Genomic DNA, 17,263 nt, shown 5'->3' with positions numbered 1-17,263 from the left:
GCTAACCCATCCCCCCACCCCCCTCCCCTCTAGAACCCTCAGTTTGTTTCTCAGAGTCCATAGTCTCTCATGGTTCATCTCCCCATACGATTTCCCCCCCTTCAGTTTTCCCTTCCTACTATCTTCTTCTTTTTTCTTTTTTTTTTTTTTTTACATACAATATATGTACTATTTGTTTCAGAGGTGCAGGTCTGTGATTCAACAGTCTTACACAATTCACAGCATTCACCATAGCACATACCCTCCCCGATGTCTATCACCCAGCCACCCCGTCCCTCCCACCCCCCACCACTCCAGCAACCCTTAGTTAGTTTCCTGAGATTAAGAGTGAATAACTCTTTTAATGTACTGTTGGATTCAATTTGCTAAGATTTTGTTGAGAATTTTTGCATCCATGTTCATCAGGGTGTTGGCCTATAATTCTCCTTTTTAGTGGGGTCTTTGGTTTTGGAATGAGGGTAATGCTGGCCTCATAGAATGAATTTGGATGTTTTCCTTCCATTTCTATTTTTTTTGGAATAGTTTGAGAAGAATAGATATTCACTCTTCTTTAAATGTGTGGTAGAATTCCCCTGGAAGCCATCTGGCCCTGGACTTTTGTTTGTTCAGAGATTTTTGATTACTCATTCACTTTGGTGGTTATGGGTCTGTTCAACTCTTCTGTTTCTTCCTGTTTTCAGTTTTGGTAGTTTATGTGTCTCTAGGAATGCATCCATTTCTTCCACATTGCCCAGTTTGTTGGCATATAATTTTTCATAATATTCTCTTACAGTTATTTGTATTTCTGTGGTGTTGGTTGTGATCTCTCCTCTCACATTCGTGATTTTATTTATTTGGGTCCTTTCTCTTTTCTTTCTGATAAATCTGGGTAGGGGTTTATTAATTTTATTAATTTTTTTAAAGAACCAGTTCTTGCTTCCATTGATCTGTTCTACTGGTTTTTTTGGTTTCTATGTGATTTATTTCTGCTCTAATCTTTATTTCCCTTCTTCTGCTGGCTTTAGGCTGCATTTGTTGTTCTTTTTCTAGCTTCTTTAGGTATAAGGTTAGATTGCATATTTGAGATTTTTCTTGCTTCTTGAGGTAGGCCTATATTGCTATATACTTCCCTCTTAGGACCGCTTTTGCTGCCTCCCAGAGATTTTGGACCATCGTATTTTCATTTTCACTTGTTTCCCTGTATTTCTAAATTTCTTTAATTTCCTGGTTGACCCGTTCATTCTTTAGTAGTATGCTCTTTAACCTCTGTGTATTTGTGGTCTTTCCACATTTTTTCTGGTTTCAAGTTTCATGGTGTTGTGGTTGGAAAATATGCATGGTATATGATTTCAGTCTATTTGTACTTGTCTAGGCCTGACTTGTGACCTAGCATGTGATCTGTTCTGTAGAATGTCCCATGTGCACTCAAAAAGAATGTGTATTCTGCTGCTTTAGGATGAAGTGTTCCGAATATATCTGTTAAGTCATCTGGTCCAGTGTTTCATTCAAAGCCATTGTTTCCTTATTGATTTTCTGCTTCGATGATCTGTCCATTGATGTAAGTGGGGTGTTAAAGTTCCCTACTATTATTGCATTATCATCAATGCGTTCCTTTATGTTTGTTATTAATTGTTTTATATATTTGGGTGCTCCCATGTTGGGGGCATAAATATTTACAATTGTTAGATTTTCTTGTTGGATAGTCCCCTTTATTATGATACAGTGCCCATCTTTATCTCTTGTTATAGTCTTTGGTTTAACATCTATTTTGTCTGATACAAGTATTGCTACTTCGGTTTTCTTTTGACTTCCATGTGCATAATAAATGTTTCTCCATCCCCTCCCTTTAATCTGCAGGTGTCTTTAGATCTAAAATGGGTCTCTTGTGGGGCGCCTGGGTGGCTCAGTTGGTTGAGCGGCTGCCTTCGGCTCAGGTCATGATCCTGGAGTCCCTGGATCGAGTCCCGCATCGGGCTCCCTGCTCGGCTGGGAGTCTGCTTCTCCCTCTGACCCTCCCCCCTCTCATGTACTCGCTCTCTCTCATTCTCTCTCTCTCAAATAAATAAATAAAATCTTTATAAATAAATAAATAAATAAATAAATAAATAAAATGGGTCTCTTGTAAGCAGCATATATTTCATTAAATAGATACAGCATAACTTGTAATTGTTCTCCTATTTTGGTACATTTAGGTTGTCTTTTGTTATTATAAATAATATAACGTGCATCTTTTCAGAAAATACTGGCTAGCCTAATGAGTTCTTAATCTTGTATCAATGGGGGAATAATTTCTTACAGGCTAAAATAGCTGTGGAAGCTCAGAATAAGTATGAGAGAGAATTGATGCTACATGCTGCTGATGTTGAAGCTCTACAAGCTGCCAAGGAACAGGTTTCCAAAATGGCATCAGTCCGTCAGCATTTGGAAGAAACAACCCAGAAAGCAGAATCACAGTTATTGGAATGTAAAGCATCTTGGGAGGAAAGAGAGAGAATGTTAAAGGTATTATTGTACATCATGATAGAATGTTCTAGAGAATTTAAAGGTTTGGGGTTTTTAAATGTACACTGGAAAGTCTGCTATTATGATAGACTGTTGTTTATAGGATGAAGTTTCCAAGTGTATGTCTCGCTGTGAAGATCTAGAGAAACAAAACAGATTACTTCATGATCAGATTGAAAAATTAAGTGACAAGGTTGTTGCCTCTGTAAAGGAAGGTGCACAAGGTCCCTTGAATGTATCTCTCAGTGAGGAAGGAAAATCTCAAGAACAAATTTTAGAAATTCTCAGGTAAATCTAATAATATTCTTAATGCTTCATTTCTGTGGTATACCAACAACTGTGTAATACAACTATAAACGCGTAAATTAAGGAAGTGGGGGTTGTGTGCTGTTTACTTATAAAGCTCATTCCATCCCTTAGTGGTCACTTTTGACATTTAGACATATGCCAAGTTAAAGAAATGACTAAATTGAATCTGATGGTAAGAACTTGAGTGGATTCTTTGAAAAACTAAATGCCTTTTGATTATTTTAAAGATGCACATTTTTAAAGCCACTGTTTATAATCTTAAAAATCCTCATTATTTATTAATTAAAAGATATAAAAGTTATTAGTGGTTTTTGTCATCTTAAAAATTATCCAAGTTTTGAAATGCTATGTTGGCATTTTTTTTATTCAAATAAAATCTTACATATTCTTGTAGATTTATACGACGAGAAAAAGAAATTGCTGAAACCAGGTTTGAGGTGGCTCAGGTTGAGAGTCTGCGTTATCGACAAAGAGTTGAACTTTTAGAAAGAGAGCTGCAGGAACTGCAGGATAGTCTAAATGCTGAAAGAGAGAAAGTCCAGGTATGTATCCTAAGCTTTAAGAAAGAAGTTGTTAAAAGAGAGCTCATTTTTGTTTCTTAGGACATAAAGTTTAATTTGAAATAAGCATTTTTCCCAAACTCATAAACTATTAAAACATTATTAGAGCAGTGATACAGCATAATAGTAAAAGATTAATGGTAATCAGACTGCCTGGTTTTAAATTCCAGCTTCATACCATTAGATGTGTGTCTTGGGTATATTAATTTCCCTGCCCTTAAATTTCCTCATCTGTAATATTGGGATGATAATAATAAGGATTAAGTGAGTTAAAGTGCATGAAGCATTTAGAAACTGGTACATAGTGAGTACTTAATAAATTTCAGTTATCTTTTTATTATAGTTGTCACATATACATTTGAGTAGTTATTCTTGGATATAGTTATAGATAGAAACTGCTACAGAATACTTCTTCCTTAGCAAGGGGGTAAAAAATAGTCAAAACTATCAACCAGAAAAGGAAAAGAAGATGCTCTAATGAATGGATGGTCACAGCACAAGCTCAACTCCTTAACCCATACACCACCCAAAAGCTTATAATTGCAATGCCTTCATTCTGAGGCTATGCAGTAATATAACTTAACATCTGGAAGGAAGGAAATTAAGACCTTGAGTCATGTATTGTCTTTTAACTGATAGGTAGTTGGAATGGCTGCTAGAGAAAAACCATTGAAACCCAGGGGAAAGTGAGTAGATTTATGGGATTTCTGTTTTCATACAGAAATGAAAAGTTTCAGAATTACATCTTGAGAAAATAATCCAATTCAAACATCTCATCATGGAAATAAACAGACCCTCCAATTCTGTACCATTAATATTTGGAGGAAAAAGCAGAATCAGCGTTTTTAAAAAGATTGCATATTCTCTCAATGTTCCTTCAGGCAAATAATACTTTATAGAAAATGCCCAACCGACAAAGTCAGTTGGGAAAACCAACTCCTACCTAAAATCAGAAGAGGAAAAAGTAACACACATTATATAAAAAGTAATACCCAAGCAAGAGGTGCCTGGGTGGTTCAGTCAGTTAAGTGACCAACTCTTGATTTCAGCTCAGGTCATGATTTCAGGGTCCTGGGATTGAGCCCCATGTCAGGCTCAGTGGGGAGTCCGCTTCTCTCTCTCCCTCCCTCTCTTGCCCCTCCCACCACTTTCAGAAATCTTTGAAAAAAAAATAATACCTAAGCATGAACAGTGTAGGTTGGCAATGCTGAGCCATAACTTTTTCTTTAACACATACTTTTTTTTTTATTACATTAAAAGTAGGCAGTAGTCTGTCAATAAAAAGGCTGCTTATGCAATTCTGTTATGTTCAACTTTACTTACAGGATGTTAAATCCTTAGAAGTAAGGTTTCCCCCCCAGAAAAAGATTAATGGAAACATCGATTGCTTTTCAGACTTGATAGTTGCTGCTTTAAAAGGTGGTCTTAATAAACATTAAATTAAAAAGAAAAAAAAACACCTTAGAATACAGTGAATCGCTTTTATTTCAGTATGCATCCTCATCTCGGCATTTACTTGTCCTGAACAGAAAAATGGAAAAAAGCAGCAATTTGCCAGAAAATCAGGCCCATCAATTTTAGGGATGTGCTGTAATCACTGAGTTCTTTCTTAATCCCTGCTGAGGACCATTAGAAGCAGCAGCACCAAAACCAAAGTATGCATCGAACTCAAGGTTCTTTTTGTTCTAGTTGTCAGATTCCAAACTAGATTCAAATGGATTACAAGGATGACCAAATGAAAACTCTGACTCTGTTAAAAACTTCAATTTTTAAAAGCAAAAGCAATTACAGGAAAAGAAAACGGTTCATTCCGAGGGCACATGTGTGCTCACAGGTTTCTTCTGTGGCCTTTCTCCAAGTTTAACCACCAAGAACTTTGAGAGCTGGCAGGTCTGAGTACCCCTGGTGACAGTTCTTTTCACTTTATCAAAACCTGAGCTAAAGAACCGCATCAGCTGACGATGACAGCAGAGGGTGGCAGGGCTGAGGACCCAGTATTCATTCCCAGGCTGGTGGAGAGGGAGTAAATGTGGTTCCAAAACTAAACAAGGGAAGTCAGAGACTTTCCAACCTTACCTGATGGCTTCTGGCCAAAGCAAGGAAGTGTCCTGGAAAGTGTTGAGTAGTGACGGCGCACAAAGGCACTTGAGGAGGAGGAAGGAGAAAGCAACACCCCTCGATCAAGGTGGGGGAGAAGATACAGGCAAAGCCCTGAATTCCTCACCAAAGGCTCATTTCAGAGGGGTTTACAATCTGTGCTTTGGCCAAGGGTGGTAGTGGAAAGTGAAGAAAGGACAATGGCTTTGTGGGGAGGGCATTATTTAAGACCTAAAGAAAGAAATCACGCACACACACCCAACAGTAGTCCCACAGTCTGTGACCTGAAACCTTCACACCTACCCTAGCAAGCCACCCTAAGCTGGAAGGCTGTTCTAGGGAGGGAGAGAGGCAGGGAAGCAAGGGAAGGAAGAGGGGACAAGGCAGAGACCCTAGGCCGCATAATCAGCAGCAAGGTGATTGTGCGATGTGTCTTTTCCACAGTTGAGTTAGATGTGCCCCACTGGTTATGATGGGACTCAATTTAAATATACTTTCCTGATCCCAGAAATTCGGCTTTGTGGGCAGTGGTTACACTTGACAGGATGATTTGTTACAGCATAGCATATATTTCAAATGGACAAAAAATTAGTATCATTTACAGTATTTTAAGTTAAATTGCCTTTGAATTGGAACTTCCTTTCTAGTACTTTGAGGTCTACAAGACGTATCTAGAAAATTTACTATTATGGAAAATGAAGACTGCTTCAGTCGAATGGTGAGGAGGGCCTGTGGTTTCTCTTTTTGATTCATTGCTGTAACTTTGTCCTTTGGCCTGAGCCATAGCTTTAAAAATGGTGAGGGAATAAAGTAATGTGTAAACGATGGATAATTACACCCAGTGAGAACAGAAAAGAAGTTCCTCACAATTGAACAAATATTCAGTAAAATTGCTCACAACCGAAGTGATGAAACAACTGAATGAATGAAGAATTCCTGAACAAGGGGGAGGGGACTGAGGACAAAAATCACATCATTTTAAAACTATTAATAAATTCAGTATACCAAGAAAAAGAATAGATAAAGTTTAATAGAGATCTGAATTAATGTTTTTACCCAGTGTTAGTACTGATTATTTATTGGTGGGATTTGTAGTATCTTTTCACTTTCATCTCTGTAATTTCTTGGATTTGTTTAAACTCTTTGTAGTTAGCTTGCATCATAGAAAAAGAAACATGTAACACTTCCAAAAATTTCCATTTTAAAAGCTGACATTCAAATCTTTTTTACTTTTTGTAAGGAAGATTAGGACTGGTAGGAAAAGACAGGTCTTCACCTAATGTTGGATGTTGGTGTACACATGTGTTTGAAATCTTTAGGTAACTGCAAAAACAATGGCCCAGCATGAAGAACTGATGAAGAAAACTGAAACAATGAATGTAGTGATGGAGACCAATAAGATGCTAAGAGAAGAGAAAGAAAGGCTGGAACAGGATCTACAGCAGATGCAAGCAAAGGTTTGGAACTTAACTAATCAAGAATAGAGTCATTTTTAATAATAATAGAGTTTTTACATCAGATGTTAAAAAAATACTGACACTATTTTCAGGTAAGGAAACTGGAGTTAGATATTTTACCCTTACAAGAAGCAAATGCTGAGCTGAGTGAGAAAAGCGGTATGTTGCAAGCAGAGAAGAAGTTACTAGAAGAAGATGTCAAACGTTGGAAAGCACGGAACCAGGTAAATGCAATTAAACATGGAAACGTTGATTATTAAATAATAGGGCAACATTTAAGAAGATAAAAATAGTTGATTTTTTTTTAAGAAATGGCTAACTTCCTTAAATTCCAAATTTGTGCTTTTCCTTTATTTCTAAAATATTTTTGTGCATAATAAAGTGGATTTGTCTAGTCTGGTGAAGCACTTTAAAAAGACTTGTTCACTGGAAACTTTGGGGAGACAAAACCATTTAACATGGTTAGAAACTCCAGCTCTAGATTGAAACAAAAGCTTGGAAATCTGCCTTGCCAGATATTAGTTATGTGATTTGTGAGAGCTCCTTAATCTTTCTGAACCTATTTTTCTCATTTGTAAAAATGAAGACATAATGCCACTTTTCATTTTACAAAAAAATTTAATAAATGTAAAGCAGTCACCTGGCACCTAGGAAATGGTCTAGAATGGTAACTGTTATTATCTGTATAGGATTGTTGAATTTTAGAGCCCATTTATTCCTATTTTTGTCACATAAGCAATCTGAAAAATCAAGAAAGGAGGGTGATCTTCCCAAATCTAGATATATTTCTTAAAATTTGCTGCTCTCTTTCCTGGCTAATGGAACTCAGTTACATTTAGGATTATCTTCATATTTTTGTTTCGATTGCAATGATTTATAGACATTTTTTTCCTTATAAATGTCACTTTAGTGAAAGTAGATATTTAATATTAAAAGGTTATAATTTCTTTGGATTCTTTTATTTGGCTCCTTTGTAACTATTTTGAAATACTTGTTTGCAGTTGTGGAAAAATACTGCATAATGACATTTACTTTATTTCCCTTTTCCATTTTGGCTAGGCTTTTTAGCTAAACAAACCAAAGCTTTAATCTTATTTTGTAGTTTGGTGCTTGATCACCATGTATATAAGACATTTTATGTAAACATAATTAGATAATGGTGTTGTTTTATTAGCACATTAGTTTTATAGCACATTAGTTTCATAAAACTTATAAAACCATATTATGCATTTTTGCTACTCTAGCATCTAGTAAGTCAACAGAAAGATCCAGATACAGAAGAGTATCGGAAGCTCCTTTCTGAAAAGGAAGTTCATACTAAGCGAATTCAACAGTTGACTGAAGAAATTGGGAGGCTTAAAGCTGAAATTGCAAGGTAAATGGAAAGAAGCCTTAAATTGTATATTAGTATATGAATTCTTAAGCAAGTTTATTTCTACTCTTAATATATTGACTCTCCAAGGAGTGCTTCCTGAGTTTAGAAAGAATGAAACATGCTGGAGCCCTTACATGTGGCTTTCCCAATTTAATTTTATGCCTTTATATATGATTATTACTTTTTAAAAATCTATACCTTTGGTTTTAAACTGTTTCTTTTTTTTTTTTTTTAAGATTTTATTTATTTATTAGAGAGAGAGAGAGAGCACATGAGAGGGGGGAGGGTCAGAGGGAGAAGCAGACTCCCCACTGAGCAGGGAGCCCGATGCGGGACTTGATCCCAGGACTCCAGGATCAAGACCTGAGCCGAAGGCAGTCGCTTAACCAACTGAGCCACCCAGGCGCCCTGGTTTTAAACTGTTTCTAAGTCAAAATAACTTTTGCAAGTAGGTTTCTCTTCTTTTGGTTGATGTATATTTATGAGTATTTTGAAAGTGTGTAATAACAGAAGTTTTTAAATTAGAAATTTTTTTAAATGGGGGCGTCTGGGTGGGCTGGCCTGGGCTCAGTCAGGTAACCGTCTGCCTTTGGCTCAGGTCATGATCTCGGGGTCCTGGGATCAAGGCCCTCATCAGGCTCCCTACTCACCTACTCAGCTGGGAGTCTGCTTCCCCTCTGCCCCTCCTCCCTGCTCTCTCTCTCAAATAAATAAATATAATCTTTAAAAAAAAAAAAAGGAATTTCTTTAAATGAACTTATAGTGAACTATTAATTACCCTTTGAGAGTTAAGAAATTTAGGGGTGCCTGGATGGCTCAGTTGGTTAAGCATCTGACTCTTGATTTCAGCTCAGGTCGTGATCTCGGGGTCATGGTCCCAGGGTCATGAGATTGAACCCTGCATCAGGCTCCACACTCAGCCAGGAGTCTGCTTGCTTTAAAAAATAAAGTTAAGACATTTAATATTAAAATAAATGTTTCTGATTTACCTTCTTAAAGTTTTTATGTTATTTGTTTATGTCCGTCCCTACTTCTATAAAGCTTGACAGCTTACAGATTTTTTCTCATCTATATTCTCTTTTTTTTTATAACAGTCTGGCATTTTGAGTAGGAGAGATTAATACCTAATTTCAAAGATGAGGAAACTAAGATTCAGAAAGGTACCCAGGGGCACAGTTAGTAGATGTTAAACCCATACTCTTAATTCAGGTCATCTGACCTCAAATTCAGTTTATGATAAAATACAGGGGTTGGCAGACTATAACCTACATGCCTGTTTTTGCACAGCCTGTAAACTAAGAAAGATTTTCACATTTTTAAATTGTAAAAAAGGAAGAACACTGTAAAAAAGGAAGAACATGTGAAAAAGACTACATGTGGACTACAAAGCCTAACTTACTTACTCAACACCCAGTATGATAGAAAGAGTGTAGATTTTGATATCAGGCAGAAGTAGATTAAAATCTGTGTTACTAACATTTGATTACTGTTAGTAAAGTTGTCCATGTCACTTAGCCACTGGTAGCTCAGGTTTTCTCTTCTCTAAAATGGGCATGTATGCCTTTATAATAAGCAAATAAAGTCTTTCTAAAGGACCACAGATTCATAATTTAAGGAATTATCTTTTGGAGTGTGTGTTTTAGGATTTCAAAATACCAAACAAAGGGGCGCCTGGGTGGCTCAGTTGTTAAGCGTCTGCCTTCGGCTCAGGTCATGATCCCAGGGTCCTGGGATGGAGCCCCGCATTGGGCTACCTGCTCAGCGGGAAGCCTGCTTCTCCCTCTCCCACTCCCCCTGCTTGTGTTCCCTCTCTCGCTGTGTCTCTCTCTGTCAAATAAATAAAATCTTTAAAAAATAATAAAAAATAAAAAAAAATACCAAACATACTAAAGCATACAGTAATGTAAATTAAAGGATTTTAAAATTTGAAAAAAGTCTCATTTATCTTTCTCCTTTACCCCATTTTTTTGTTTGTTTGTTTAGATCAAATGCATCTTTGACCAACAACCAGAACTTAATCCAGAGTCTAAAGGAAGACTTAAATAAAGTAAGAACTGAAAAGGAAACCATTCAAAAAGACTTAGATGCCAAAATAATTGATATCCAAGAAAAAGTCAAAACTATTACCCAAGTCAAGAAGATTGGGCGTAGATACAAGACTCAATATGAAGAACTTAAAGCACAACAGGATAAGGTATTTTGAAGTAATTTTCTCTCTCTCTCTATATATATATATTTGTGTATATATATGTAATTTTTTGGCATACACAATTTTTTTTATATACGTAGACACGTTTATATACGTATTTATATACATATATAATGATTCCTCAAAGTCTTATTTCTTTATAATTTTTATTACTGGTCTTTAAATTGTGAACATAAGTGTAAGCTTATACTGATATCTTTATTTGGTTTTAAGATTTGCTCTTTAGGGGCGCCTGGGTGGCTCAGTCGTTAAGCGTCTACCTTGGGCTCAGGTCATGGTCCCAGGGTCCTGGGATCGAGCCCCACATCGGGCTCCCTGCTCCGCAGGAAGCCTGTTTCTCCCTCTCCCACTCCCCCTGCTTGTGTTCCCTCTCTCACTGTCTCTCTCTGTGTCAAATAAATAAATAAAATATTAAAAAAAAAAAAAAAGATTTGCTCATTAATATGCCTCAAATTACACTCTAAGTTCATAAAGAAATTTTAGTAAATGCTAGGTATTTTTAGTTCAGTTTTCCAGTCTTAGATATTGTCCCTTTTCAAACCTGTTCTTGGAACTCACTGCTGATTAAAATTGTGTATATCAAAAAATGATAGTTCTTTATAATCAGGCTTTATTTATAGTGTTAAATCAATAGTGTACCTATCAAAAAGAATTTTTTAGTTCTTACTACATTTTGAATCTGAATTAATTCCCAAAAGTAAAAAGCTTGTATGTTGACTTAATTTTACATATTTAGCACGTGTTAGAAAATACATTTTAAAAATCCAAAATTCTTACCCCTTGGTGTTGACTGCTATTAGCACTTCATTAGTACTAATAGTATGCTTTTCTTAACATATGTGTAATGTGTTTTTCCAAAGAAATAAGATCATTTGTGTATTTTTGTATCCTGCTTTTTCACCTTACTCATTACTGTGAAAATAATTACTATGTCAAACATCCATCTACAATGCAGCATCATTTTGATTAGATGATTGATATCCAGTTGTATGGAAAACCCTAACTTATTTAACTAATACCTTACCTTCAGGCAATAGAGTTACTTCATAGAAAATTGATTTATGAATACCCTTTAAGATAAATTTCTTTGCATAGTTGTAATTATTTCCTTAGATGAACTTTTAGATGTGGAATTACTAAGTGTAAATGTGAAAGTATATATTATTACTGCTTTGTCATCTTAGGTCATGGAGACCTCCGCTCAGTCTTCTGGAGACCACCAGGAACAGCATGTCTCAGTCCAGGAAATGCAGGAGCTCAAAGAAACTCTCAATCAAGCTGAAACAAAGGCAAAATCGCTAGAGAATCAAGTAGAAAATCTGCAGAAGGTATAAGTGTGAGAGTAGTGAAGAATGTATGTCCCTAATTCCTTGCTTGTTAAGTACTTGAAGAAGTATATGTTAAACACTAACTCTTTCTGTTGTCATATGGAAATATATAATCTTTTTTATGTATATTTATCCTTTATACATGAATGGCTCATGTATAGAAATAGTATCCAATCATCAAGTATCCACTTTAATGGTGGTTTGACCACCATTTTACATTTATACTTCCATTTAATCTAAATAAGCAGATTAATAAGTTACATTTTAATTCTGTCTGACATACAGTTTATATTGATTTGATTGAATTACATGGTGAATACTTTGCTTTTCTTTAAAAGACATTATCTGAAAAAGAGGCAGAAGCCAGAAATCTACAGGAACAAACTGTGCAGCTTCAGTCTGAGCTTTCACGACTTCGTCAGGATCTTCAAGATAGAACCACACAAGAGGAGCAGCTCCGACAGCAGATAACTGAAAAGGAAGAAAAAACAAGAAAGGCCATAGTAGCAGCAAAGTCAAAGATAGCACATTTAGCTGGTAAATTTCTGTATATGCTAAAGTTTGAACTTTGATAGTGAAAGTTGGCCATTTGATGCAGGCTTAAAATTAAATGGGAAAGAAGTAAGTAAATACTATAAAGTGATTTCTGTGTGTGTGCTTTAAATATTAGGGTGGGATGCCTGGGTGGCTCAGTAGGTTGAGCGACTCTTGATCTCGGCTCAGCTCTTGATCTCACAATTGTGAGTTTGAGCCCTGCATTGGGCTCCACACTGGGCATGGAGCTTACTTAAAATATATATATAAGGCTTATTTAATTAGACACAAAATTAAAGCAATTTGAATTTTCAAATGATGAGGATGTCCCTCACCTATTTATGAAGCCTTTCCTAATTGTTGGCTAGTAATCGGAAGTACTGCTCTCCTGCTTTGTTGTGTAACTATTAGTACCTTCTGTTGGTGATCCTTTGGGTCCACAGTGTGTTGTTCAGAGGCCTTCTGTAAACTCCTACATATCATTGGATATTACCAGCCCAGTGATTTTTATTTGCCTCAATTCTCTGAGGGGCCCTCGAGCCCTTCAGGGAGAATATCATGCCCAGTTTGTTAAGGGCCCAGAGCTGCAATGTTCTGGACCTTACTGCACCTTGCTTGCTGTTCTGCTTAGTGAGTGGGTAAATAAAATGCCCAATCAGCTAAGTTTTATTGTAAGCAATTTTTAATGATCTGTAATACAGTGTTTTAGCAATTATTTCATTTAAAAAAAATTTACCTAATTATTTTTTAGTATGTGCTTTAGATTATATGCAATGAAAATTTGGCAATTTTGGCAATTTATAATATCTTTGTATTTTAATAATACGTTGAAATACTAAAGGTCATGTAAAAGGACTTCGGACTGCATTTTATGGATATCCTTTATGAGATCTTAGAGAAAGTTACATATTTTTATGTTGCAGTAAGTACATTTTATATTGGAGTAATACAGATACATTTAGAATTTTGCTTATTCAGATATATTGTGTATCAGAATTAATTGTAGATGTTAAAGCTCAGGAATAGAATCTGATAACGACCTTAGTGTACCTATTGAAATGCACAAATGTTCTTTACTTCCAGTGTTTGATTATAATATTAATAGAATCACATGGTTACTTCTTTAGGTGTAAAAGATCAGCTAACTAAAGAAAATGAGGAGCTTAAACAAAGGAATGGAGCCTTAGATCAGCAGAAAGATGAATTGGATGTTCGAATGACTGCTCTTAAATCCCAGTATGAAGGTCGAATTAGTCGCTTGGAAAGAGAACTCCGAGAGCATCAAGAGAGACACCTTGAGCAGAGAGATGAGCCTCAAGAACCTACTAATAAGGTGGTTAGCTAATTATGTGTAAATAACAAATCATTCTGTCCTTGTACATATTACTTGAAGGTATCTGGTGACTTAGAAGCCTTCGTCAGTGAATTTTGGCTAAACAAAGTATACAGAGAAAATTAATAAAAGTAAAATATTTTGATGGCATTGTTTAGTGAACTCTTGTAGGGCAGGCAAAATAATCCAGTTTTCTTTTTATAGGTCCCAGAACAGCAGAGACAGATCACATTGAAAACAACTCCAGCTTCTGGTGAAAGAGGAATGTGAGTTTTAGTTCTTTTACAGTTTGTTAATCTATTTTTTCTTTTAAAGTCAGGCGAGAGTTAGTGATCTTTGGGGAGAAAACAAATCTATATTATAAAAATATGTACTAAAGAGCTATTTATCTGTGCAAAGCTGCACCATGTAGTTGCCAACCCTTTTTTCCAGAACTCTTGTTTCTAGCATACTTTCAGTCCTATCAGGTAGAGTTTTGTGACAATCATCTTTTCGACTTCTAAGAGGCTACTGATTTTCTCTGTGATATTATGTGATAACAAATTTAAGAGGCTAGGCTAAGACTTGAGTTCAGTCATCAACAGTTGAATACATTTAACATTGTCAGGAAGCACCATTACAGAGCATTTCTTACGTAGTTTTTAATGCTTAAATTCAAAACTTCTTCAATAAGAGTTTTAAAATATTTAGTGAACAAAAAATATAGAACTGTATAATTTTTTTTTTACTCTGTCTAAAGTGCCCAAAGCAGCGTTTGGAAAAATAGAACTAATAGGGTCTGAGTTCATAAGTCGATCATACTTGCTGAACTCTTATTGAAGAAACATGTAGTGCATTTTTTTTTAAGTTTTGTTGAGATATATTAATAACCCCCGCAATTCACCTACTTAAAAGAGTACAACTCACTGTTTTTTGGGTTTTTTTATTTATTTTTTTAATTCCAATATAATTAAAATACAGCGTCATATTAAAATGTTTTAGGTATACAATATAGTGATTCAGTGATACTATATGTTACTTAGTTGCTCATCACAATTAGTGTACCTTTTTTTTTTTTAAAGACATTTATTCAGCGTCATGATCAAACTATTACATTCAGCAATCAACAGCATGGGTGCAAAAAAAAAAAAATCTACATTAAAACCCTTTGTTGGAATGCTTTACACTTTCCACAGAATAGAAACTAAAATAACCTGTTACACAATTAGTCACAAATACAGTCCTCGAGTTTTTTGCCCATACACATGAGTATTGTCTAAAACATGTCTTCTTTGTAGCAGCTAGGTCCTGCCACCACTGTGCTTGGCTGAGTTCACAAATCTGTTGTAACCTGTAGCTTCCCTGTCACTTCTCTAGCTCTCCTCTCCTGCTAAGCCTTGTTTCCCGGCAGTAATTAAAACCTTCTGCCGCTGCCGTAGCTACTGCTGCTGCTGGAACCACCATAGCCACCTTGGTTTTGTGGTTTGGCAAAGTATTGGCGTCCACCACCATGGGGGCCAGAGCTTCTGCCTTCAAAATTTCCTCCTTTCATGGGTCCAGAATTTGAGGATTGATTGTTGTAATTGCCAGAGTCATAGCTTCCACCACCTCCAAAGTTGCTTCCATCATTACGAAATCCACCATATCCACCACCACCTCGACTGCCACCAAAGCCACCTCGACCACTGAAGTTCCCTCCACGACCAAAGTTGTCATTCCCACCAAAACCACCTCCACGACCACCACCAAAGTTACCAGAACAACTTCGACCTCTTTGGCTGGATGAAGCACTAGCCATCTCTTGCTTAGATAGGGCTTTCCTTACTTCACAGTTGTGGCCATTCACACACAGTATGGTATTTTTGAATGACAATCTCTTCTACAGAATCATGGTCATCAAATGTTGCAAAAGCAAAACCTCTCTTTTTGTCACTGCCTCGGTCAGCCATGATCTCGATCACTTTAGTTTTCCCATACTGTTCAAAATAATCTCTTAGATGATGTTCTTCAGTGTCTTCTTTAATGCACACCAACAGAAATCTTTTTCACAGTTAGTGGGCACCAGGTCTCTGAGAATCTTCTCTTGAGACAGCCCTCTTTGGTTCCACAACTCTTCCATCCACCTTGTGTGGCCTTGCGTTCATGGCTGCATCCACCTCCTCCACAGTGGCATACGTGACTAACCCAAAGCCTCTGGAGCGCTTGGTGTTTGGATCTCTCATTACCACACAGTCCGTAAGCATTCCCCATTGCTCAAAATGGCTCCTCAGACGCTCGTCGGTTGTTTCCAAGCTCAAACCTCCAATGAAGAGCTTCCGCAGCTGTTTAGGCTCTTTGGGAGACTCTGACTTAGACATGATGGCAGTGGGAGGGGAGACTTTAACGACGTTTACTCAGCGGCATCCACGGGCAGAAAGACACAATTAGTGTACTCTTAATCTCCTTCAGCTATTTCATCCACCCCCCCCCCACCTCCCCTGTGGTAACCACCAGTTCTCTATATTTCAGAGTCTGTTTTTTGTCTCTTTTTTTCTGTTTTGTTCCTTAAATTCCACACACGAGTGAAATCATATGGTATTTATCTTTCTCTGACTTATTTCCCTTACCCTCTAAATCCATCCATGTTGTTGCAAATGGTAAGATTTCAGTCTTTTTATAGCTGAGTAATATTCCATTGTGTATATATACCATATTTTCTTTATCCATTCATCTATTGATGGACACTTGGGCTGCTTCCATTGTTTGGCTAATGTCAGTAATGCTGCAGTAAATACAAGGGTGCATATATCCTTTCATATTAGTGTTTTCATATTTTTTGTGTAAATACCCAGTAGTGGAATTACTGGATCATATGTTAATTCTATTTTTAATTTTTTAAGGACCCTCCATACTATTTTCCAGAGTGGCTGCATGAATTTACATTCCCACCAACAGTGCACAAGGCTCCCTTTTCTCCACATCCTTGCCAACACTTGTTATTTTTTGCCTTTTTAATACTAGCCCTCAGAATCATATGTGGTGATATCTCATTGTGGTTTTGATTTCAATTTCCCTGGTGGTTGGTGGTGGTGAGCATTTTTTCATGTGTCTGTATGTCTCTTTATGTCTTCTGCCCATTTTTTAGTTAGATTATTTGGGGTTTTTTGGTGTTGAATTGTGTGAATTTTTTTTTTTTTTTGCATGAATTCTTTATATAATTTGTATGTTAACTCATCAGATACATCATTTACTAATATCTTCTCCCATTCAGTACGGCGTCTTTTTGTTTTGTTGATTGTTTCCTTTGCTGTGTAGAAGCTTTTTATTTTGCTGCAGTCCCAATTGTTTATTTTTGCTTTTGTTTTCCTTGCCTCAGGAGACATAATCTAGAAAAATGTTGCTATGGCCAGTGTCAGAGAAATTACCGCCTGTGCTCTTCTAGGCCTTTTCTGGTTCCAGGTCTTCATATTTAGGTCTTTAATCCATTTTGAGTTTATTTTTGTGTATGGTAAGAATGTGGTCCACTTTCATTCTTTTGCATGTAGCTGTCCAGTTTTCCCAACACCATTTACTGAAGAAACTTCCCATTGTATATTCTTGCTTCCTTTGTTATAGATTAATT

At 36.4% G+C, this 17,263-nt stretch overlaps 1 protein-coding gene across 2 annotated transcripts in view; it reads left to right on the top strand.

Moving 5' to 3' along the window:
* Positions 1-17,263, top strand: part of TPR (translocated promoter region, nuclear basket protein) — a 67,575-nt gene that overhangs the window by 27,586 nt on the left and 22,726 nt on the right. For both annotated transcript variants that reach the window (XM_032393221.1, XM_032393220.1), the window contains exons 26-36: positions 2,278-2,481; positions 2,585-2,769; positions 3,185-3,332; positions 6,767-6,904; positions 6,997-7,128; positions 8,149-8,279; positions 10,263-10,473; positions 11,673-11,816; positions 12,155-12,353; positions 13,478-13,683; positions 13,888-13,949. In XM_032393221.1, coding sequence (XP_032249112.1) covers positions 2,278-2,481; positions 2,585-2,769; positions 3,185-3,332; positions 6,767-6,904; positions 6,997-7,128; positions 8,149-8,279; positions 10,263-10,473; positions 11,673-11,816; positions 12,155-12,353; positions 13,478-13,683; positions 13,888-13,949 — 1,760 coding nt within the window. The remainder of the gene's footprint in view (positions 1-2,277; positions 2,482-2,584; positions 2,770-3,184; positions 3,333-6,766; positions 6,905-6,996; positions 7,129-8,148; positions 8,280-10,262; positions 10,474-11,672; positions 11,817-12,154; positions 12,354-13,477; positions 13,684-13,887; positions 13,950-17,263) is intronic.

The sequence above is a fragment of the Phoca vitulina genome, unplaced genomic scaffold, assembly GCF_004348235.1.
Source record: "Phoca vitulina isolate PV1807 unplaced genomic scaffold, GSC_HSeal_1.0 scaffold71, whole genome shotgun sequence".
Lineage (NCBI taxonomy): Eukaryota > Metazoa > Chordata > Mammalia > Carnivora > Phocidae > Phoca > Phoca vitulina.
Note: the sequence above shows the minus strand (reverse complement) of the source record. Positions and strands in the feature narration are given on the sequence as shown.